Below are 24,124 nucleotides of genomic sequence, written 5' to 3' on the forward strand. Positions count from 1 at the left end.
AAAAAAAAAAAAAAAAAAAAAAAGATTGCCTGCTTGCAGTATATTCATTTCTGTAATGCAGAATCTTTAGTAAGTTTAGTTCTCATGAAAATAGATACTTCCTAGCAACCTTGAACTTACAAAGGTTTCTCATAGAACTCTACTTTTGCACTTTCTTTCAATATAAGAAAATTGTACTCTCAAAGAGAAAAAAGTAGGTCATAGAGTTGAAAAGAGAAGGTTTCTTTAATATCTAACATGTTTATCAAGGCCGTGAAAGATGGAAATCACAAATACTTGTCTCTTAAGCCTTTCCAGATACAGACCCAGAACTTTAAGATGGGAAAATGAGGAAAAAAAGGGCCAGACTCCACATTTGACCAATAGACAAATGAAATCAAAGCTAACATTTACCCTGTTGCTTAGGAAGAGCCGTACTGAGAATGGTTCCATGCTCCTGAGCTTTCATAACCTAGACTGCCCAAACCACAGTTTTCATTTTTTTGTTTTTGTTTGTTTTGTTTTGTTTTTTGAGACAGATTCTTGTTCTGTTGCCCAGTCTGGAGTGCAGTGGCATGATCTTGGCTCACTGCAGCCTCCATCTCCCGGGTTCAAGCAATTCTGCCTCAGCCTTCCGGGTAGCTGGGATTACAGGTGTGCACTACCATGCTCGGCTAATTTTTTTGTATTTTTAATAGAGACAGAGTTTCAACATGTTTGCCAGGCTGGTCTTGAACTTCTGACCTCAACTGATCCACCCGCCTCAGCCTCCCAAGTGCTGTGCTGGGATTACAGGCGTGAACCACCATGCCCGGCTCCACAGTTTTTAAGATATTTGAGGCCAGGTGTGGTGGCTCACATCTGTAATCCTAACAGATGGGAGGCCAAGGATGGAGGATCACTTGAGCCCAGGAGTTCAAAACCAGCCTGGGTGACATAGTGAGACCCTGTCTCTAAAAAAAAATACAAAAGCATGCCAGGCATGGTGCCTTGCACCTGTGGTCTCACTTACTCAGGAGGCTGAGGTAGGAAGACTGCTTGAGTCCAGGAGTTCGACACTGCAGTGAGCTAGGATATAGCACCATTGCACTTCATCCTGAGTAACAGCGAGATCTCATCTCTCAATAACAACAACAACAAAATTCATAAATTTTCAGTTGTATTCAACAATTAAGATGCAAGCTTCTTAACAACAAATCGACACACACCCGTGAAACATAGTTGGGTTTTCTCTACTTAGTAAATACTAAATGTGCTCTTAGGAAACTTTGTAGAAATACATCATCTTATAAATTGAGCTATTTCTATGATTTGAGGTTCCTCTACTGAATTTAAAAAGTAGTGTTTACTAATGCTGATGATGGATTGTCCACCAAAAATTATTTGACTTTTCTCCCTAACACATTTAGTATTGTTTTCCTTCCGACACTGATGTAACTTTTTACTTTTAGATGCTCGCCTGGTAGAGGTTATCGACTGCCAACAAGTGCCTTGGTGAACCTTTCTCATGGGAGTCGCTCTGAAACTGGAAATCAGAAGTTGACAGCTATTGTAAAACCACAACCAGCTGTGCATCACTATAGCTCAAGTTCATCAGTTTCCTGTGGGCATTTGGGAGGCCTCAACCATTCCCCTCAATCACTTTTTGTTCCTACTCAAGTAAGACTCTCAGTCTTTAACTTCACGTTTACCCCTTTTACAAGTCAGAAATCACAGCAGACTTTGTAAATGTAAACCTAATTTAACTTAGTTTCCCTTTTTTATTTAAAAAGTTTTGGTTCAGGTCAATTCCAAATTTAAGATACTAGGCTAGTAAAGAATGCTATTGCTAGCATTCTACCTCTGCTACAAAATAACAGTTGTATTAAAGGAAAAAAGTGTCTTTAAATAAGGAACTTAAGAATGTTCATGTTTTCTCTTTATATGTTTACTTTTCAAGTTAACATTTAATTTTTTTCTTATATAATCCAAATGTCCTGTGCTATCTGCTATAAATAACAAATTTGAAAGATAAAGGGCAAAGATTATATCACATTTATCAAAAGCAATTTTCAAGTTTCTACCATACAATTTATGGGCGATTTCCTTTATTTATTCTTTCTAGGGACAAAAATTGAGTTATCTTGTTTGAGACACTATTTAATTCCATGGCCCCAAATCTCATGCTTATTAAGTACATTTTTTAACCCAAATAGTACCTGTTTATTATAAACCAATTGGAAAACACAGACGTAGATGATAACAAAGGAAACACAAGCAAACAGCCTCTCAAATCTCATAGGTAATTACCACTGTCAAAATTTGGTGCCTATTTTTCCAGAGTTTTAATCTTAATCGTTGATTTTTAAATTTATTAGATTATTTTGTGTAAGGTGAAGATTTTTAAAATAAAATTTTTAGGTGTTAATTTGAGTGAGAGAATGTATTTTACATTAGAAGACAAAAAAAAACCTATTGATGGGGATATTGATTCAGTGTAATCTTTTATAGTGTTTGTTATGCTTTCTTTTTCAACAAATAAAACTATTCAAGACCAGTCGCATATAAAGAACACCAGTTTCACTCTCACAGAATACTTTTGTGATTACTCTACTGAGCTTCAGAAAAAAAAGGAACTAAGAGATTTCACATAATGAAAGTTAGTTTAGGGGTGGACGTGGTAGCTCACATCTGTAACCCCAACACTCTGGGAGGCTAAGGCAGGAGGACTGCTTGAGGCAGGAGTTCAAGACCAGCCTGGGAAATACAGCAAAACATGGTAACCCATCCCTAGAAGAAAAAAAAAAAATTAGTTGGGCATGGTGGTAACATGCTTGTAGTCCTAGCTCCACAGGAGGCTGAGGATTGAGCCCAGAAATTTGAGGTTACAGTCAACTGTGACCCCACCACAGCTTCCCAGCCTAGGCGACATGAGCAAGACCCCACATGAGTAAGACCCCAAGTCAAAAAGAAACAAGTTAGTTTAATATCCCATCTACCACTGAATAACATTAATAAATAAATTGTTTGATTTTTAATATGCATTTTTATTTCTTCCTATTTCATTTTCTAAAGAAATTGTTTGTACTTTGCTAGGTATCTGCTAAAGATGATGATGAATTCTGCAACATTTGGCAGTCCTTACAGGGATCTGGAAAGATGCAACACTTTCAGCCAGCTGTACAAGAGAAGGTTAGTATTCCTTGTTTTGATGGACGATTAATTTAAAGAAAATTTTTTTTATATTTTTCTTTTAAGACTACAATGATTATTTTTCTGTGAAATCTCATAAAATAGAAAATGACAATTTTGATCATGAATGTTCTTTTTTTAAAAAAATAATTTCAACTTTATTTATTTTAGGTTCAGGAGATACATGTACAGGTTTGTTACATGAATATACTGTGTGACACTGAAGTTTAGGGTACAAATGATCCTGTCACCCAGGCAGTGAGCATAGTACCCAATAGGTGGTTTTTCAGCCCTTCCCTCCTCCCTATCTCCCCCATCTAGTAACCCCCAGTGTCTGTTATTCCCATCTTTATGACCATGTGTATCCAATGCTTAGCTCCCACTTATAAGTGAGAACCATATAGTATTTGGTTTTCTGTTCCTGTGTTCATTCACTTAGCATAATGGCCTTCAGTTCCACCTATGTTGCTGCAAAGGACATTATTTCATTCTTTTTTATGACTGCATAGTATTCCATAGTGTATATTCCGTGGTGTATATATACCACATTTTTAAAAATCTGGCTGGGCGCTGTGGCTCACGCCTGTAATCCCAGCGCCTTGAGAGGCTGAGATGGGTGGATCACTGGAGGTCAGGAGTTTGAGACCAGCCTGGCCAATATGGTTAAACCCCATCTCTACTGAAAATACAAAAATTAGCCAGCTACTCTTGATGGTGGGGCAAAAGAGTTGCTTGAACTTGGGAGGCCAGAGGTTGCAGTGAGCCGAGATCACCCCATTTCACTCCAGCCTGAGCAACAGAGTAACTAACTTAGTCTCTAAATCAATCAATCAATGCATCAATCTTATCCACCATTGATGAGCGCTTAGGTTGATTCCATGTGTTTGCTATTGTATGAATAGCAAATGCAATTAATATATGTGGGTATGTGTCTTTTTGGAAGAATGGTTTATTTTCCCTGGGGTATGTACCCAACAATGTGATTACTGGGTCGAATGGTAGTTCTGTTTTAAGTTCTTTGAGAAATCTCCAAACTACTTTCTACAGTGGCTGAACTAATTTACATTCCCACCAAGAGTTTATAAACATTCCCTTTTCTACAACCTCACCAGCATCTGTTATTTTTTGACAGCCATTCTGACTGGTGTGAGATGGTATCATCTTGCAGTTTTGATTTGCATTTCTCTGATGATTAGTGATGTTGAACATTTTTTTCACATTTTTCTTGGCCACTTAATATGTCTTTTGCAAAGCGTCTATTCATGTCTTTTCCCCATTTTTTAAAAAATTAATTTTTTAATTAAAATATAAATTTTCTTAAGATTTTGCTAATCTTCTCTGTACCATTCCAATTTTAGTATATGTGCTGCTAAAGCAAGCATCTTGTGCCCATTTTTAAATGGCATTATTTGTTTTTTGCTTGTTGAATTAAGTTCCTTATAGATTCTTGATATTAGACCTTTGTCAGATGCACAGTATGCGAATATTTTCTCCCATTCTGTAGTTGTGTGTTTACTCTGTTGATAGTTTTTTTTGTGAGCAGAAACTCTAGTTTAATTAGGTCCCATTGTAAATTTTTGTTTTTGTTGTGATTGCTTTTGAGGACTTAGTCATGCATTCTTTCTCAAGGCTTATACTCCAAGTGGTATTTCCTGGGTTTTCTTCTAGGATTCTTACAGTTTGAGGTCTTATGTTGTAAGTCTTTAATCTGTCTTGAGTTGATTTTTGTATATGCTGAAAGGTAAGGGTCCAGTTTCATTCTTCTGCATATGGCTAGCCAGCTATCCCAGCATCATGTATAGGGAGTCATCACCCCATTGCTTGTTTTCATTGACTTTGTCAAAAATCAGGGGGTTGTAAGTGTGCCATTTTATTTCTGTGTTCTCTATTGTGTTCCATTGTTCTATGTGTCTGGTTTTGTACCAGTACCATGCTACTTTTGTTACATGGCAGATACATGGTAATATAAACTTACAGTATAACATGAAGTCAGGTAATGTGATGTCTCCAACGTTGTTCTTTTTGCTTAACATTGCCTTGGCTATTGGGCTCTTTTCTGGTTCCATGTGATTATAAATTTTCATAATTATTTTCAGACCTGTAAAAGTTTCTGGACTAATGAGTCAAGAGTATAGATAATTCTTGTTTTAAATCAGCTTTAGTTTTTTTTAGTTATTTACAAAGTTATAGTAACTATATTTTAAGTTTAACAAAGGCCCTTATCGCTTTTAACAACTTACTTTTTTTCCACTTGAACATGTCACTTTATGCTGGTAGTTGGTTATCTTAAATATGAATGAACAAATAAGCATTCCTTGGTAGAGATTAAGAAGAGGAAAAAAGTGCTGCTAACAGAGTAGAGACTCAGACAAAGAAAGGAAGAGGAAAGGAATAAATTCCTACTACATGTTTTGCTGGTTACTTATCTTCTCAGCTTAGATCAAAAAGGAATGTTCGGTGAGGCGTAGTGGCTCACACCTGTAATCCCAGCACTTTGGGAGGCCAAGGCCGGAGGATTACTTGAGGTCAGGAGTTCAAAACCAGCCTGACCAACATGGTGAAACCCCATCTCTACTAAAAATACAAAAAATCAGTCAGGTGTGGTGGCACACACGTGTAGTCCCAGCTACTCGGAAGGCTGAGGCAAGAGAATCACTTGAACCCAGGAGGTGGAAGTTGCAGTGAGTCGCGATTGTGCCACTGCACTCCAGCCTGGATGACAGAGCAAGACTCCATCTCAGAAAAAAAAAAGGAATGTTGAAGTTTATAAACCAGTAGCCTGTACCTTCAGACCCTCATTTATTCTAGTATCCTGCAGTTATGGTGGCATTATCAGAGATAAAAGAGAAAATTACAAAGGAAATATAAACATAAATGGCAAAATAAATATAAATAGTAAAATAAACATAAAAAATTAGTGCATATGTCATAACTTAGTCTAAAGAGTAAAGAAAAATATTAGGGTGACAAGATACATAGGTCTCCTCAGCCAATATGCTATTATAAGCTTTCTTTAGGTTATCCATAAATTATTTTGTTTTAAACTATTTGAATCACAAAACCTAATTTCCTGATTCTGAGTCCGGTACTGTACTTACTGCACCACACTGCTTCAGGGTGTAAACTGGGTTCAAACCCAAGAGATATTTTGCCCAATTTTGCCTTGGGGTCAAAAAAGATGAAAGGGTCTTTAAGAAAGATTCATCAGTCAGCAGTATGTAAGAAGGACTATATGCAAAAAAGACAGGAAACGAGAATCGTAGTTAGAAAGTTAATTTAGGCCAAGAATGACAATCTAAAGTCCAGTTGCAGGAACTGAGGAGTAGAATGATACAATGATTTATAATATCATTGTAAAAATCATGTTAGAAAGCAAAAATTTTTGACTCTAAGCATTTTAGATTATATGCCTGAGGAATGGTGTTGGTAGAAATAAGGGTAAGAGAAGTGACTTTAGGTGAGGCCAAATCTGGGACTTTTTCTTTTTTTCTTTTTTTTACTTAAAAAAAATTTTTCTTCTTCTTTCATGCTGCCTTGTCTAAGATGGGACACCTTGAGGTTGAGGTGCTGGTGGAGTATCCAGCTATAATATCTGTTCTAGAAAGTTGCAGATACTGGATTAAATCTTGACTGAGGTTCAAATGAGAGATATAGATTAGTAATACTTAGCAGAGAGGTAACAGTCAAAGTCATTAGTCAAGCAGTAAGGCAAAAAATGAAAAGAAAACTGTTGTTGAATTTGGAGGAACAGTCCTCAGTAAAAGATTGGAAGAGCAGGAGTTAATTAGAAAGTTGAACAAATAGATAAAGGCAAGAAGGTTCTTAGAGTAGTGCTTCCTTTTAGAACAAAACTCCTTGAAAAAATTGTCTATACTGATGCCTCTCTCTCCCTTTCCTTCTTAAACCCATTCTAATCAGTCTTTCATTCCCATCACTTTACTAAAACTGCCCTTTCAAGGTTCCCAAGGACCTTTGTGTGCAAAACCATGTGATCAAGTCTGAATTTCCATCTGAATTGACCCATCAGCAGCATTTCATACAGTTGATCCCTCTGTTCTCCTTGTCATCCATTCTTCACTTGTCATTGGAATACCACCCTTCCCTGTTTTTCTTCCTGTCTCATTGGCTGTTGTTTCTCAGTCTTCTTTGTCAGTTTTACCTAATCTCTCGGGCTCTTTCAAAACGGAATCCTCTAGGGCTAAATTATTGGACTTTTTCTCTATCTATACCCATTTCCTTAGATAGATAGATAGATGGATGGATGGATGGATGGATAGATAGATAGATTGATAGATAATTATAGAGAGATAGATGATAGAGAAAAAAATAGATTTAGATAAGATAGATATAGATACACACACAAACATATATACCTACAAAAATGCATACATCATGACTCCCAAACTTCTCTCTCCAGCTTGGAAGTCCTTTATGATCTTTAGACTCAATGTTCAACCCTTCATCACCACTCAAATGTCCAACTCTGTGTCTCCACTTGGATACTTAATATGCATCTCAAACCTACCATATCCAAAATTGAACTCTCGTTCTTCCCTCACAAACTTAGGTTACCTGATGTCATTCCCATCTCAGTTAATAGCCACTCCCTCCTTTCACTCAGACCTTAAGAGCCACATCCTTTACTCCTTCCTTTCTCTTTTACCCTCATATCCAATTCACTATCATCTGTAAATCTCTTCCAAATATGTCTAGAATTGGACCATTTCTCACAGGCTCCTACTACCCTACTCCAAATTCATACCAACTCTCACCTTGATGGTTGCAGTAGTCTAGTAATCTGTTTCCATCCTGGCTCCTCTACAGTCTGTTCTCAAGATAGCAGGCAGAGTGATGATATTAAAATATAAATCAGAGATCATGTCCTTCTGCAGCTCAAAACCCTCCACTGATTCCCCATTTCAGTGAGTAAAAGCCATTGTTTTTATATAATGGCCTGGAATGTCCCATACAATACTGATGTGTCACCTCTCTAATCACATTTTCTATAACTCACCTTTTTGCTACAGCCATAATGGTCTTCTTCCTCTTCCTTGAGTATGCCAGGGATGATCCCCACAACAGGGCCTTTGAATTTGTCTGGAATACTCTTATCTCCTCAGAGAGAGGCTTATTTCCCTAGGCTTCTGTGTCCTCATGTATACAATGAAGTTCACTTAGATGACCTCTAAGGTCTTTTCTAGCCACAAAATAGTATTGCTGTCGTACTCTAGAATATATACAGCTCCAGGGTTGGAATGCTGCCTCAACTCCTCAAACTAATGTCTAAGGCCTTCTATGATCTAACCCCACCTAATTATATGATGTATATCCAACCATTTGGACATAATAGTCTGTTCTTGTCAGACTGATCTCTTTACTTTCGCTTTCCCAGAGATGATTCCCTTTTGGGGTTGTGTGTTCTTTCTGTTCCTTCCACTTAGAATGCCCATTTTTTCTCTCACTACAAATAACCCTCTAGGTCTCAGTCAAAATCTGTTATTTCCTTGAGAATCATTTGATGTTATATTTTCTCATTATCTCCTGCATGCAACCCGTCTTACTGGGTGCTATTTCATTGTTTATTTCAGCTGAACACTCTGTTTTATCTCAAATGTCCTAAGAATTATGAGAGCCAAAATATAACACATATACATTAATAAGCAGCCTAACCTGATGAGCAAATTCAAGAGAACTCACTGTGATAAAAAATATTCAAGCTTTGGTTGGCAAAACATGGCAATGTGTACAAATACCTTTATATAGATATCAAACAGAACACCCTAAAGAACTATACCCAAATATTTGCTTTCTGATTAAACATATGGCTTATCTTTTCTCTGAAGTAGTACTGTGAACATGGATTTTGGAGTTAGAGCTCAAATGTCAGCTTTCCTGTTACATAGATCTGTGATAAATTGCCTTATCAGTTTGAGCCTCATTTACACTTGTCTATAAAATAAAATCAAAATAATAACAGCATTATTATGACAGTAGCATTACTATAATGATATTAAAATAATGGGTACACAGTTCATTTACTATACCTGGCACATAATAGACACTCAGACAATACTTGTTCTAGCCTAATGTTCTAATTCCTCTCCTTAGAGTCAAAATCACCCATAATGTACTGCTGTAGGCCAAAGCCCCACCAGCCATTGTGCCATGATGATAGGAATCTCGTGCCATTTTGACTCTTAATAACTGAAGACCTGGCCAGTTGCAGTGGCTCACACCTGTAATCCTAGCACTTTGGAAGGCCAATGTGGGTGGGTCCGTGGAGCCCAGGAGATCAAGACCAACCTGGGCAACATGGCAAAATCCCATCTCTACAAAACAATACGAAAATTAGCCAGGCATGGTGGCACATGCCCATAGCCCCAGCTACTCAGGAGACTGAGGCAGGAGGATTGCTTGAGCCCAGAAGTCGAAGGTTGCAGTGAGCCAAGACCACGCCACTGCACTGCAGCCTGAGTGACAGAGCAAATACCCTGTCTCAAAAACAAAAAACAAAACTGAAGAGCCTTGGGCTGGGCACGGTGGTTCATGCGTGTAATCCCAGCACTTTGGGAGGCCAAGGCAGTAGGAACACTTAAGCCCAGGAGTTTGACACCAGCCTGGACAACATAGTAAGATCCCTGTCTCTACAAAAAAAAAAAAAAATAGATTTTTTAAAAACTGAAGAGCCTTGAGTGTTTCTGTGCATGTGACCTCATTAGATCTTCCTTGGTACTCCTATGCATATCACAACTATTTTGGAGCATGCCTACTACCAGAGAGGACGTGTTGTGTCTCCGTACCCAGTGTCCATTTGTCTGTGCTGAGAAGAAAGTAAATAGGGCCTACCAAAAGCAAAACTGTGAAATAATTCATTTGTATTGACCTTCTCTAGCCTCCACTTTTGCTTCTTGCTGCTTCAACTGTGGGAAATTATCTGTCTCTTTTTGCATTCAGGCTTTCTCTTCTTATGCAGAAATGAAAGGATCTGATAGAATCTTCATATGAAACTTATGCCGTTTTGCTAATTCTGTCTATTTATGAACTGTCTCAATTACTATAACTTTATAAGCAGTCTGGCTATCTAGTAGTGAAGTCTTCCATCATTTAAAAACCTCGACAATATAAATATTAATAAAAATCAGGTATTGGGATTGTTATTAATCCCAATAAAACATGAGATTAATAAAAATTAACATGGAAGGGAATGTAAGTGGGCTAACATCCTCAATTTTCATAATATAGAGCCAGAAATGATAACTTTTTAAAAATTTTTAATGGAAAAGTTTAACCATAATGATGTCAAGTAAATAGAATGAATGAACCCACCAGTACTCATTCCTTACCTTGCTGTAGTCCAGTACTATTTCTTCTATAACCCCTACTCATTTCCCACCTCTACCTACCCATTGGATGGGATTATTTTGAAGCAAATCTAGGGGGATCTTTAGAGACTGATATTTCTGTTGTGAAGAAACATTTACCTAAAGTTTAAGTATTTTGTTTGGTTTCTGCATTTGTTAACATCGAGCAAAATTAGATTTAATTCTTTTATTGAAAGGAACATTTTTGTCTGGGTGTGGTGGCTCATGCCAGTAATCCCAGCACTTTGGGAGGCCAAGTTGGGAGAATTGCTTAAGGCCAGGAGTTTGAGACCACCCTGACCAACATGGTGAAACCCCATCTCTACTAAAACTACAAAAAGTAGCCAGGCATGGTTGTACTAACCTGTAGTCCCAGGTACTCAGAAGGCTGAGCTATGAGAATCACATGAACCTGGGAGGCAGAGGTTGCAGTGAGCCAAGATTGTGCCACTGCACTCCAGCCTTGGTAACAGAGCAAGAATCTGTCTCAAATTTTAAAAGTAGCATTTTTATAAAATGATTGTTTTCTTTATATCTTGCAAACAAATGCATAGAAAAAATATCTAGAGTGATCATCATTATGTTAATGAGTCTGGTGGTAGCGTTCAAGTGGCTTTAAAAGTCTGTATACTTTTCTATATTACTTAAGTTTTTTTCTAAGGAACTATATAATTCATTAAAATAATGTAATTATTAAAAGTTGAAGATAATAAGTTATAATATTAATATTTTGTTTAATTTATAAGAATTTTAATTTTCAGGGTGCAGTTCTACCTCAAGAAATAAGCCAAGTAAACCAACATCATAAATCTGGCTTTAATGACAACAGTGTTAAATATCAGCAAAGAAAACATGACCCTCACAGAAAATGTAAGTTTTAAATTAGAAAGGTGTACTTGTGTGTGCTATCTGCTTTTTTAAAAAAAATAAACAATTTTATTAAGATATAATTCACATACCATAAAGTAAATTCATTCTTTTAAAGTATTCAGTAAGTGGTTTTTTGTATTTTCACAAAATTGTATAACCAACACCACCATCTAAATTTAGAAAATTTTTGTCACCTGAAAAAGAAGCACCATACCTATTAGCAGTCACTCCTCCAGGCCCTGGCAACCCATAGTTTACTTTCTGCCTCTATTGATTTGCCTATTCTAGACACTTCATATAAATGGAATCAGAAAATATATGAACTTTTATGACTGACTTCTTTCACTTGTGTATTTTCAAGATTTATCTATGTTTAGCATGTACAGTTGGCCCTCCATACCTGCGGATTCCACGTCCATGGATTCAACCAACTGAGGATCAAAAACATTCAGAAAAGACACGGTGCAGTGGCTCATGCTTGTAATCCCAGCGCTTTGGGAGGCCAAGGCAGGCAGATCACTTGAGCCCGGGAGTTCAAGACTAGCCTGGAAAACATGGCAAAACCCTATCTCTACCAGAAATATAAAAATTAGCCAGGTGTGGTGGCATGCACCTGTAGTCCCTGCTATTCAGGAGGCTGAGGTGGAAGGGCTGCTTGAGCCCGGGTGGGGGGCAGAGGTTGCAGTGAGCTAAGAATGGCCACTATACTCCAGCCTGGGTGACAGAGTGAGACCCCTTCTCAAAAAAAAAAAAAAAAAGGATGATTGTGTCTGCTCTGAACATATGCACACTTTTTAATCTTATTATTCCCCTAAACAACACAGTATGACAACTTTTACACAGCATTTACCTTGTATCAAACATTATAAGTAATCTAGAGATTATTTAATATATAAAGAGTACGTGTGTAGATTATATGCTATTTTCTATAAGGGACGTGAGCATATGTGGATTTTGATAGCCACAGGAGGTCCTGGAAGCAATTTTCCACAGATACGGAGGGACAGCTGTATCAGTACTTCATCCTTTCTTATGGCTGAATAATATTCCATTGTATGAATGCTACATTTTGTCTATCTGTTCATCCATTTGTAAACATGGAGGTTGTTTCCATATTGGGGCTATAATGAATAATGCTGCTATGAATATCTGTGGAAAAGTTTTTGTGTGAACATATGTTTTCAGTTCTCTTGGGTATATGCATATGAGTGAAATTACTGAGTTGTATGGTGGTAACTCTTAAGTTCAGCTTTTTGTAGAACTACCAAATTGGGTATTACCATTTTACCTTTGTACCAGCGATGTGTGAAGGTCCAATTTCTCCACATCCTTCACAACAGTTGTTATTGTCCCTCTCTTTGATGATAGTCGTCCTACTAGGTGTGAGTTGGAATGTCCTTGTGATTTTCATTTGTAATTTATTAATAACTAATAATGTTGAGCATCTTTTCATGTGCTCAACATTCTCACTTACTAACTGTATATCGTCTTTGGAGAAATGTCAATTCAAATCCTTGGTTCATTTTTGAATTGGATTTTTTATCTTTTTTCTTGGTTTGTAAGAGTTCTTTATATGTGCTAGATATTACATGCTTCTTGGATATGTGATTTGCAAATTTCTCCCATTCTGTGGGTTTTCTGTTAACTTTCTTTATACTCTCTTGAAACACAAAAGTTTTAAATTTTGATGAAGTCCAATTTGTGTGTTTTTTCTGCTTTGTCTTTGGTTGCTTGTACCTTAGGTATCACATCTGAGAAACCATTCCCTAATCCAAAGTCACAAAGAGTTACAGTGTGTTTTCTTGTAAGGATTTTGTTGTTTTAGCTCTTAGATTTGGATCTCTTTCCATTTTGAGTAAAAGTTTATACATGATATGATATAGAAGTTCATATTCATTCTTCTGCGTACGGATATCCATTTATCCAAACATTGTTTGTTAAAAAGACTACTCTTTCCCCATTGAATTTGCTTGACACCCCATTGAATAGTCTTGGCACCCTTGTCAGAAATTATTTGATTATAGAGCCAGGCATGCATCTGTAGTACCAGCTGCCCAGGAGTCTGAGGCAGGAGGATTGCTTGAACCCAGGAATTTGAGTCCAGCCTGGGAAACAGTAAGACACCATCTCATTTTTAAGAAGTAGTTGACTTCAGATGTGTGGGTCCGTTTCTGGACTCTCAATTCCATTCCACTAATGTATATGCCTGTCCTTATGTGAAATACACAGTCTTGATTACTGTAGCTTTGTTGTAAGTTTTGAAATCAGGAAGTTTGAACCCTCTTTGTTTTTCTTTTTCAGGATCATTTTCTCTATTCTGGGTCTCTTGCATTTCCATATGAATTTATGATCATCTTGCTTATTTCTGCAAAAATGGCAGATGGAATTTTCATAGGGATTGCATTAAATCTGTAGGTTACTTTGGGTAGTATTGTCATCTTAACAGTATTAAGTCTTCCTGTCCATGAACACAAGATGTCTTTCCATTTATTTAGGTCTTTAATTTCTTTCTGTGATGTCTTGTAGTTTTCAGTTATACAAGTCTTACACTTTTTTGTTATATTTATTCCTAAATATTTTACTCTTTTTCATGCTTTTTTCAATGGGACTGGGTTGTTAATTTTATTTTTTGATTGTTCATTGCTGTTACAGACATAAAACTGATTTTTGTGTATTGATCTGGACATTTTCCTGAACTGTTCATTAGCCCTAATTTTTTGTGGCTTCTGCAAATAGAGATAGTTTTACTTTTTCCTATATAACCTCAATGCCTTTTATTTCTTTTCTTGCCTAATTGCTGTGTTTGCAACAACTAGTGCAGTGCTGAATAGAAGTGGTGAGGACATGCATCCTTGCCTTTTATTTGTTTTTTATCTTTTATTTTTAATTGTTGTGGATATATGGTAGGTGTATATATTTATGGGTTACATGAGATATTTTGATACAGGCATGCAATGCATAATGGTCACATCAGGGTAAATAGGGTATTCATCACAAGCATTTATCTTTTATGTTAGAAACAATATGATTATGTTCTCTTATTTATTTAAAAAGATAATTATTTTGATTATAGTCACTCCATTATGCTAGCAGATACTAGGTCTAATTCATCTATTTTTTGTACCTGCTAACTATCCCCATTCTCCCCACCCCACTACTCTTCCCAGCCTCTAGTAACCATCCTTCTACTCTCTATCTTCATGAGTTCAATCGTTTTTAACTTTTAGCTCCCACAAATAAATGAGAGCATGTGAAATTTGTCTTTCTGTGCCTGGCTTATTTCACCTAACATGTGATCTCCAGTTTGATCCATGTTGTTGCAAATGACAGGATCTCATTCTTTTTTATGGTCAAATAGTACTCCATTATGTATATGTACCACATGTTCTTTATTCACCTGTTGATGGACACTTAAGTTGTTTCCAAATCTTGGCTATTGTGAACAGTGCTGCAACAAACATGAAAGTAGAGATAATCTCTGCAGTATACTGATTTCCTTTCTTTGGGGTATATACCCAACAGTGAGATTGCTGAATTATTTGGTAGCTCTATTTTTAGTTTTTTACAAAACCTCCAAATTGTTCGCCAGTGTTTGTACTAATTTACCTCCCCACCAACAGTGTACAGCGGCACCTTTTTCTCCACATCCTCGCCAGCATTTCTTACTTCCTGTCTTTTGGATAAAAGCCATTTTATCTGGCGTGACATGATATCTCATTATAGTTTTGATTTGCATTTCTTTGATGATCAATGATGTTGAGAACCTTTTCTTTTTTTCTTTTTTTTTTTTTAAGACGGAGTTTCGCTCTCGTTGCCCAAGCTGGAGTGCAGTGGTGCGATCTCAGCTCACTGCAACCTTCGCCTCACTGTTTCAAGGAATTCTCCTGCCTCAGCCTCCCGAGTAGCTGGGATTACAGGCGTGTGCCACCACCCTTGGCTAATTTTTGTATTTTTAGTAGAGACAGGGTTTCGTATTTTTAGTAGAGACAGGGTTTCATCATCTTGGCCAGCTGGTCTCGAACTCTTGACCTCGTGATCCCTGTGCCTTGGCCTCCCAAAGTACTGGGATTACAGGCGTGAGCCACTGCACCCAGCTGAGCACCTTTTCATATACCTGTTTGCCATTTATGCCTCTTGTTTTGAGAAAAGTCTGTTTGAAGCTTTTGCTCATTTTTTAATTAGATTATTAGGTTTTTTCCCTAGAGAGTTGTTTGAGCCCCTTATATATTCTGGTTATTATTCATCTGAGATAGATAGTTTGCAGATATTTTTTCCCATTCTGTGTATTGTCTCTTCATGTTGTTGATTATTTCCTTTGCTGTGTAGAAGTTTTTTAACTTGATGTGATCCTATTTGTTTATTTTTGCTTTGGTTGTCTGTGCTTGTGGGGGACTAGTACTCAAGAAATCTTTGCCCAGTCCAGTGTCGGAGCTTCCCCAATGTTTTCTGTTAGTAGTGTCATACTTTAGGCTTAGACTTAAGTCTTTAATCCAGTTTGATTTTTGTATATAGCAAGAGATGGAGGCCTAGTTTCATTTTTCTGCACATGGATATACAGTTTTCCCAGCACCATTTATTGAGGAGACTATTCTTTCCCCAATGTATGTTCTTGGTTCGTTTGTCAAAAATGAGATGTGTGGATTTATTTCTGGGTTCACTGTTCTGTTCCACTGGTCTGTGTGTTTGTTTTTATGTCAGTGCCATGTCATTTTCATTACCATAGTTCTGTAGTATGATTTGAAGTCAGGTAATGTGATTCTTCCAGTTTTGTTCTTTTTGCTCAGAATACCTTTGGCTATTCTGCAGTTTTTGTGGTTCCATGTAAATTTTAGGATTGTTTTTTCTATTTATGTAAAGAATGTCATTGGTATTTTGACCGGGATTGCATTGAATCTATAGATCCCTTTGAGTAATAGGACATTTTAACAATATTGATTCTTCCAGTCTGTGAACCTTGGAATGTCTTTCTCTTCTTTTGTGTCGTCTTCAATTTCTTGCATCAATGTTTTATAGTTTTCATTGTAGAGAACTTGTACTTCTTTGGTTAATTCCTATGTAATTAGTTTTATCTGTAGCTATTGTAAATGGAATTACTTTCTTGATATCGTTTTCAGATTGTTTGCCGTTGACATATAAAAATGCTACTGATTTTTGTATGTTGATTTTGCATCCTGAAACTTTACTGAATTTATCAGTTCTGATAGTTTTTTAGTGGAGTCTTCAGGTTTTTCCAAATACTGTTTATTTCCCATCTGGAAGATCTGTACAATGCTGAAAGTGGAATGTTGATGTCTCCAGCTATTACTATATTTGGATTTATCTCTTTCTTTAGTGCCAGTAATATTTGCTCTATATACCTAGGTGCTCCAGTGTTGGATATATATTTTTTTACAATTGTTTTTATACAGATATTGTATCCTCTTGCTGAATTGACCACTTTATCATTATATAATGATCTTCCTTGTGTCTTACTGTTTTTGTCTTGAAATGCATTTTGTGTAATATATAAGTATAGCTAACCCCTGCTCCATTTTGGTTTCCATTGACATTGGATAACTTTTTCCATCCCTTTATTTGTCTACACGTGTCTTTATAGGTCACGTGTGTTTCTGTTAGGCAACAGATCATTGGGTCTTCTTTTTTTTGATGCATTCAGCCACTGTGTGTCTTTTGATTAGAGAGTTTAGTTCATTGACATTCAGTGTTATTATTGACAACTTTTATTGACAGTGTTATTATTGAGGACTTCCTCCTGCCACTTTGTTATTTGTTTTCTGGTTGTTTTTTGGTCTTCTCTTCCTCCTTTCCTGGCTTCGTTTTAATGAAGGTGATTTTTGCTGGTCGTGTGATATAATTTCTTGCTTTTTATTTTTTGTGTATCTGTTTATGTTTTTTGATTTGAAGTTATGAGTCTTGCAAATACTCTTATAACCCATTATTTTTAACAACTTAACACTTAACACTGCTTGCATAAACAAACAAAAAGAAAACTAATAAAAAACTATAATTTAACTTCATCCTGCCGCTTAATAATATTTTGCTGTTTCTATTTATATCTTATATTGTCTATGCCTTGAAAAGTTGTCAGTTATTATTTTTCATTGGTTCATCAGTTATAATAATATAACACACCATACAGTGTTATATTATATGTTTTTCTGTGTACTTACTGTTACCAGTGAGTTTTGTGCCTTCAAATAATGTCTTACTGCTCATTAACGTTTTTTTGCTTTCTGATTGATGTACTCCCTTTAGTATTTCTTGTAGGACAGATCTGATGTTGATGAAATTCCTCAGCTTTTGTTTGAGAAAGTCTTTATTTCTCCTTCATGTTTGAAGGATTTTTTTTTTTTTTGGTCAGGTATACTATTACAGGATAAAAATTTTTTTCTTTCAGCTCTTTAAATACGTCAAGCCACTGTCTTCTCACCTGTAAGATTTCCACTGAAAAGTCTGCTGCCAGATGTATTGTAGTTCCATTGTATGTTATTTGTTTCTTTTCTCTTGCTGCTTTATGATCTTTTCTTTATCTTTGACCTTTAGGAGTTTGATTATTAAATGCCTTGAGGTAGTCTTCTTTGGGTGAAATCTGCTTAGTATGCTATAACCTTCTTGTCCTTGGATTTTGATACCTTTCTCTAGGTTTGAGAAGTTGTGTGAAATTATCTCTTTGAATAAACTTTCTACCCCTCTTTCTCTTCCTTCTTTAAGGCTTAATAACTCTTAGATTTTCCCTTTTGAGGCTGTTTTCTAGATCTCGTAGATGTGCTTCATTCTTTCTTATTCTATTTTCTTTTGTCTTCTGTGTGTGTGTGGTTGTTTGTTTGTTTGTTTGTTTTTGAGATGGAGTTTTGCTTTTGTTGCCCAGGCTGGAGTGCAGTGGTGCAATCTCAGCTCACCGCTACCTCTGCCTCCCAGGTTCAGGCAGTTATCTTGCCTCAGCCTCCCGAGTAGCTGGGGTTACAGACATACGCCACCACATCCAACCACTTTTGTATTTTTAGTAGAGACGGGGTTTCTCCATGTTGGTCAGGCTGGTCTCGAACTCCCAACCTCAGGTGATCCACCTACGTCGGCCTCCCAAAGTGCTGGGATTACAGGCATGAGCCACTGTGCCTGGCCTATGTATTTTCAAATAACTCGTTCAAGCTCACTAACTCTTTCTTCTGCTTAATCAGTTCTGCTATTATGAGACTGTGATACATTCTTCAGTATATCAGTTGCTTTTTTCAACTCCAGAATTTCTGCTTGATTCTTTTTAATTATTTCAATATCTTTGTGAAATTTATCTGATAGAATTCTGATTCTTTCTCTATGTTATCTAGAATTTCTCTGAGTTTCCTCAGAACAGCTATTTGGGGATTTTGTTTGTTAGTTTTTATTTTTTGTTTTTGTTTTTGAGGCAGGGTCTTGCCCTGTTGCTGGAGTGCAGTGATACTATTATGTCGCACTGCAGGCTCAACCTCTTGGGCTCAATCAGTCCTCCCACCTCAGCTTCCCAAAGTGCTGGGATTACAGGCATGAGCCAACGCACGTGACCAAAACAGTTATTTTGAATTCTCTGTCTGAAAGGTCACATATCTGTTTCTCCAGGATTGGTCCCTGGTGCCTTACTTAATTTGTTGAAGTTATGTTTTTTGCTGGATGGTCTTGTTGCTTGTTGATGTTCGTTGGTGTCTGGGGATTAAAGAATTAGATACTTCTCATAGTCTTCAAAGTCTGGGCTTGTTTGTAGCAGTCCCTCTTGGGAACACTTTCTAAGTATTTGAAATGACTTGGATTTTGTGATCTAAGCCATATCTACATTAAGGAGCACCCCTAGCCCAATAATTCTGTGGTTCTTACAGAATCAGAGGTACCATCTTGGTGGTCCTGGAGAAGATTCAAAAGAATTCTCCAGATTCCCAGGCAGACTCTTGTTCTCTTCCTTTACTGTCTCCCAAACAAGTGGGGTCTCTCTCTCTCTCTCTGAGCCACCTGGGCTTGGGGATGGGGTGACACAGGTACCCCTGTGGCCACCACCACTGGGACTGCACTAGGTCAGACCTGAAGCCACCACAGTACTGGATCTCGCCCACAGCCCACCATACCCGGCTGTCACCTGTATTTACTCAAGATCCTAGTGCTCTATAATCAGTAGATGGTGAAACCAGCCAGGCTTTTGTCCTTCCCTTTAGGGAAATGTGTTCCCTTAGGTCCCAGGTAGATCCTGAGGTGCCATCCAGGAGATAGGGACTAGATTTAAAAACCTTAGAAATCTACCTTGCGTTGTACTGCAGCTAAGCTAGCCCTGAAACCTTGAGACACTACCCTTCCCACTCTTCCCTTCACTTTCTGCAGGCAGAGGAGTATTTCCCTGTGGCCACCACCAACCACACGCCCATGGGGAGTACTGCTAGGCTGTTGCTAATGTTCTCTTAAGGCCCAAGGGCTCTTCAGTCAGCTTGTGATAAATGCTGCCTGGCTTGGGACTCACCCTTCAGGGAAGTGGAGTTCCCTCTGGCCCAAGGCAGGTCTAGAAATGCCATTTAAACCACACCCTGGAATTGGGGACCCTGAGAGCCCACTTAGTGCTCTGTCCCACTTGGCAGAGCTGGTACCTAAGATGCAAGACAAAATCTCCTCTACTTTTCCCTCTGTTTTTCTCAAGCAGGACTCTCTCAGCATAGCCACCACAGCTGGGCATGTGCTGGGTCTCTTACAAAGCCAGCATGTCTCAGAGTCTCATCCAAGGCACATGGGTACTACCTGGTATCGCTGCTGGTTGTTTCGGTCCCAAGGGTTCTTTAGTTAACAGGTGGCAACTCCTGCCAAGACTGGGTTCTTCCCTTGAGGACTGTAGGTTCCCTTCTGGCCCAGGGCATGTCTAGAGATGTCATCCAGGAGTGCTACGGCCTGGAATGGGGTCTCATGACTCTGACACAAGCCTTACTGAGTTGGTATCCAAGATACAAAAGTCTTCTTTACTCTTCCGTTTTCTTTCCTCAGAGAGGAATGTCTTTTGGAGCCTCAAGCTGTTTTGCCTGGGGTTGGGGGAGTTGGGGGAGTGGTGGACAAAGCACTCCCTTAGCTGCCCCAGCAAGAGTCTCAGTAAGTCACATGCCTAGCAAATCCAAGGCTGCAAGCCGAACTCACCACTAGGATGTATAGTCCTTGTGGCCTTGACAGCCTTTCAGGTTTATTTAGAGCTCCAAAGCACTTCAGTCCATGGGGGCAAGGCTTGCAGGTACTCAAGTTCCCACTGCGTTTTTTCTTGAATAAACACTCCCTAGATTGCTGCAAGCCTTTGGTTAACTTCTGTAGTTCTGAAAATATGAATTCTGCTCATTTATACCCATTCTCTTGTTGCTTTTATGGAGGAGAGAATTTCTGGAGGTCCTTACTCTGACATTTTTGCTGATGTCCCTTCCCTAACTACTTGAGATAAATCTTAGAGTGATCCAGTTACTTTTCTGCTTATAAATACTTACCTATTGTATACTCCAAATTATATTACAGGCTTTTCTTCAAAATAGGTGCAAATATTTTGTTAATATTCTCTCTTACATAATTTATATATTTATACTCTTTACATTTATTCAGTAGTGTCTACTGTGTTCAGGCACAGTCAGGAATGAGAATCTTCATCCTGTAGTAATTATTTCTCTTCCCTTGACCAAAGTATTTCCAAATATCAGAAAATTATTCTTTATGTTCAAAATATGACTCATCTATTATTCATTTATTTATTCAACTACTATTTATTGAGTACAAGGCACTGTTCTAGATGCTGAGGATATATAACTGAAAAAGAAGACAGATTTTCTGACCTCTTAGAGTATAATGGCATTTACACTCTAAGATGGAGACCGATAATAAGCAAGTAAACAGTAAATCTCATAATCTGAAGTAATGATAAGTGCTATGATGAAATGTAAAACAGATTAAGAGGATAGAGTGACAGCGGTGCTCTTTTAAATTGGGTTTACAAGAACGGTCTTTCTGAGGAGATGAGATTCCAGCAGAGACCCTAATAAAGGGTTCAAGAAGGCATGAACCGTGCAAAGCTGGCTGAAGAACTTTCCAATAGAGGAAATATCAAGTGCAGAGCCCTGAGTCTAACTTACTATATTTTATATATGCATGATACTTTATTTATCTGTATATTATAGGTAGTAAAATCTTTTAAACATTTTTCTAAAAAGCTGTTTTCAAAACAATTTTCTGGTTTTTAACTTTGGTTTAGTTTGGTAACTGCTATACCTTTTTTAATACCAGTATCTATATGTTATTTTGGTTTATTTTACTCTTTAAGTTAAATACAGGTTAATATCCCTGTAATCTGATAATGATAAATATAGCATAAAGGTGTTATATTCAAATGGATTTTAATTTTTCTTCGAATTAATATTTACATAAATGTATGTAAACGATTTGAGTTACGTGGAGTTTCAGTTTTCTTTTGTGTGTGTCTCAACAAATGTTCAGTGTCCAGGCATGTCAGCTCACGTTTTCTTTTCCTTTGTTTTGTAAGATTACTTTCTTCCTTTCCTCTCTTCCTTACCTCCATTACCTTCCTTTCCTCCCCTTCCTCCCCTTCTCTATTCCTCTCTCACCCTTCCTTCTCCCCTTTATGCTTCCTTCCCCTCTCTCTGATCTCATTCCCTCCCTCCCATGCCCTCCTCACTATTCCCCTTCCCCTGCTTCTTTCCTCAGTCTTTCTTTTTTAATATTCGCTCCCTCCCTCCTTACCTCCCTCCCTCCTTACCTCCCTTCCTTCCTTCCCTCCTTCCTTCCCTCCTTCCTTCCTTCCTTCCTTCCTTCCTTCCTTCCTTCCTTCCTTCCTTCCTTCCTTCCTTCCTTCTTCTTCTTCTCTTTCCACCCACCTTTTTATTTTTCCAGACTGGCTTAATGAACAGTCTAGTGATAGAAAGTGGTAAAAATAAGTTATAGTAGATCTGTATAATCCAGTATATCCAGTATAATAGAATATTATGCAATAATTACAAAGTATGCTTTTTGTGCTTCTTCGAATCTACCTCATGCCCCTCATATTCTTCATCTTCATATTCTGTCATTTACCAAATCCTATGAAAATAATCTCTCAAATTCATTCTTTCCTATCTCCTTCATCTTCACATCCTGTCATTAGCTGAATCCTAGAAGTTTTCAAATTCATTATTTTCATTTATCCTACCATCCCCCAATTTCCCCTTAACAGGGCTATTCAAATAGCTACCTGAGTTGGTCTTGGATTATTCTTCTATCTAGCCAATAGGCTATTGCCATATTTTAATCATCCTAAAGCACAGTTCTCATCAGATTACTACCTGCTCAAAAACTTTCTGTTATTGGCTGCCCATTGCCTACCAACTTAATATAATACCATAGTCTTCATTAACTTGCAGATTAAGGCTCTAACCTGCTTTTTTAGTTCTCTTAAGCTCTACTTTACTCCTTAACTTTCTGCTTCCATGTCTTTTTTCCCACTATTTCCTTTGCCTAGAGTACTTAACTTCTTAGTCTGCCCTTTAGAAACCTACCATCCTTCGAGGCCCAATTCAGATGCCACCTTTCCATTTTCACTACTCTTATCTAAGTGTGTCTTCTCCCCCTTATCGCTATTATAAATTCTTTAAGTTCAGAGACTGTGTCTTGAAATTCTCTGAGTTTTTAACACAGTGCCTTGCTATTATAAATATTTGGTAGTTTTAATTGTGCAGTAAATACTTCCATTTATGAAAATTTCTGTTTTCTTGTCTCTAGTTAAAGAAGAGGGTAAGAGTCCTAAAGCTGAGTGTTGGTCCCAAAAAATGTCCAATAAGCAGGTAAGTTTCCTTAAAATCAAATTTCTGGTTACCAGTTTTTTAATGCAATTTGTGGCTCTGTAGCATTGTACTGAATTTCTAAACCTTTTCAACCAAATTTATAAGATGTGTGGCCAGAGGGTCACTGAAGTTAAGCTGACAGTCACTTGGATGGGAGTTTGTACGCCTAAAGTCCTGGATTTGGAACTAGAAGCACCTGAAATCCTGATTCTCTCATTTAATAGTTAGGTGGCCTTGAGCAATTCACTTTACCTCTCACAGCCTCAATTTTCTCATCTTTAAGTGGAGATAAAAATATCAATCTCTTGGCCGGGCGTGGTGGTTCACGCCTGTAATCCCAGCACTTTGGGAGGTGGGCAGATCACCTGAGGTCAGGAGTTCAAGACCAGCCTGGCCAACGTGGTGAAACCTTGTCTCTACTAAAAATACAAAAAAATCAGCCAGGCGTGGTGGCATGTGCCTGTAATCCCAGTTATTTGGGAGGCTGAGGCAGGAGAATCCCTTGAACCTGTGAGGCGAAGGTTGCAATAAACCCGTGAGGTGAAGGTTGCAGTGAGCCGAGATTGCGCCACTGCACTCCAGCCTGAGCAACAGTGAGAATCTGTCTAAAAAAAAAAAATTAATCACTTGTAGTTGCTCCCAGTGTATATGGTCTTTGATATGTGTGTGTGTGTGTGTGTGTGTGTGTGTGTGTGTATACACATATATATATACACATAGACATTATATATGGTCTTATATATACACATAGGCATATGTATGTGGTCTTATATATATAAACACACACATAGACATGTGTATGGTCTTATATATATGTTCTTATAATATACACACATATATATACCATATATATAAAACATATGGCCTTTTATATGTGTATATATACACACACCTATATATATAATATGGAAATATATATTTACATATACAGTTGAA

General features: G+C 37.6%; 1 protein-coding gene across 2 annotated transcripts in view; it reads left to right on the forward strand.

The window, feature by feature from the left end:
- Positions 1-24,124, forward strand: part of XRN1 (5'-3' exoribonuclease 1) — a 132,862-nt gene that overhangs the window by 84,519 nt on the left and 24,219 nt on the right. For both annotated transcript variants that reach the window (XM_011958084.1, XM_011958083.1), the window contains exons 31-34: positions 1,431-1,638; positions 3,055-3,150; positions 11,273-11,381; positions 23,127-23,188. In XM_011958084.1, coding sequence (XP_011813474.1) covers positions 1,431-1,638; positions 3,055-3,150; positions 11,273-11,381; positions 23,127-23,188 — 475 coding nt within the window. The remainder of the gene's footprint in view (positions 1-1,430; positions 1,639-3,054; positions 3,151-11,272; positions 11,382-23,126; positions 23,189-24,124) is intronic.

This window comes from Colobus angolensis, unplaced genomic scaffold (genome assembly GCF_000951035.1).
Source record: "Colobus angolensis palliatus isolate OR3802 unplaced genomic scaffold, Cang.pa_1.0 Scaffold46, whole genome shotgun sequence".
Classification (NCBI taxonomy): domain Eukaryota; kingdom Metazoa; phylum Chordata; class Mammalia; order Primates; family Cercopithecidae; genus Colobus; species Colobus angolensis.